Source organism: Eurypyga helias, unplaced genomic scaffold (assembly GCF_000690775.1).
Source record: "Eurypyga helias isolate BGI_N326 unplaced genomic scaffold, ASM69077v1 scaffold24724, whole genome shotgun sequence".
Taxonomy (NCBI): Eukaryota; Metazoa; Chordata; class Aves; order Eurypygiformes; family Eurypygidae; genus Eurypyga; species Eurypyga helias.
This window is the reverse complement of record NW_010247178.1, coordinates 1,914-2,935: the sequence shown is the minus strand read 5'-3', so window position 1 is coordinate 2,935 and position 1,022 is coordinate 1,914. Positions and strand designations below refer to the sequence as shown.

General features: G+C 64.8%; 1 protein-coding gene across 1 annotated transcript in view; it reads left to right on the top strand.

Annotated features, from left to right (window-relative positions):
* Positions 1 to 4: 4 nt before the first annotated feature.
* The window catches only part of LOC104508902 (transcription factor RelB homolog), a gene marked incomplete at both ends in the record, with an annotated part of 2,904 nt that continues 1,886 nt past the window's right edge, over positions 5 to 1,022 (top strand). The window contains 3 exons of the mRNA XM_010150667.1: positions 5 to 153; positions 363 to 454; positions 584 to 735. Coding sequence (XP_010148969.1) covers positions 5 to 153; positions 363 to 454; positions 584 to 735 — 393 coding nt within the window. The remainder of the gene's footprint in view (positions 154 to 362; positions 455 to 583; positions 736 to 1,022) is intronic.

Here is a 1,022-nt window from a genome sequence, read left to right as displayed (position 1 = left end):
GAACTGCCACACCATCCCCGAGGTGAAGGTGACAGCGTGCCTGGTGTGGAAGGACTGGCCCTACCGTGTCCACCCCCACGGGCTGGTGGGCAAGGACTGCAGCAACGGGCTCTGTGAGGTTGTCCTCAAGCCCCAGACCAACCCCAAGCACAGGTACATGGCGCCAGGATGAGTCCTGCTGCCAGCAGGGAGCTGCGCCGGGCCAGGACAGAAACCCTGCACCGGGACGCTGGCATTGGCTTGTGCCAGAGCTGGCACCGGGAGGACGAGGGGGGGTCCCTGGGAGGGGCAGGACACCTGGGTCCCCTGGGCTTTTGGAGCAGAGGGAACCGTCTCCCCAGCACATCTCTGCTCTCCGGCAGCTTTAGCAACCTGGGCATCCAGTGTGTGAAGAAGAAGGAGATCGAGGTGGCGATAGAGAAGAAGCTGCAGCTGGGCATTGACCCCTTCAAAGGTGGGGGGGCTTAAGCAGAGCCGTTCCTGCGGGGCTGAGACTGTATTGCGGTGGGGCATCCAGATCCCATGGGGATGTCCCCAACCCCACCCTGTGGGGCCACTGACCGTCCCCCCTCCTCTCCCCTAGCCGGTTCCCTCAAGAATCATCAGGAGGTTGACATGAACGTGGTGAGGATCTGCTTCCAGGCTTCCTACAAGGACAGCTCCGGGCAGACACGGCACCTCAGCCCTGTGCTCTCGGAGCCCATCTTTGACAAGAGTATGTGGGGTGAGGGGGGTGCTTCACATCCTGGCTGGGGGGCCACCAGACCCCCAGAACCTTCCTGGCTCCAGGATGGGACAGGTGGTGAGGCTGCACCACCCAGTTCCTCGCTGGGCCCTGGCTCAGGCTGCAGGGTTTGTCCCACGTGGCCAGCGGGGATTTGTCCTCCGTGCCTGGGGTGGGACGGTCACCCACACCCCACGGGGCTGGCCCCCTGCGCGAGGGCTGCTCGGGAAGGGATGCTGCCGATGGGAATGTCACCGGTGCCCGGTCCCAGTCCGGTGGCCGGTGCAGTGCCCAGGCA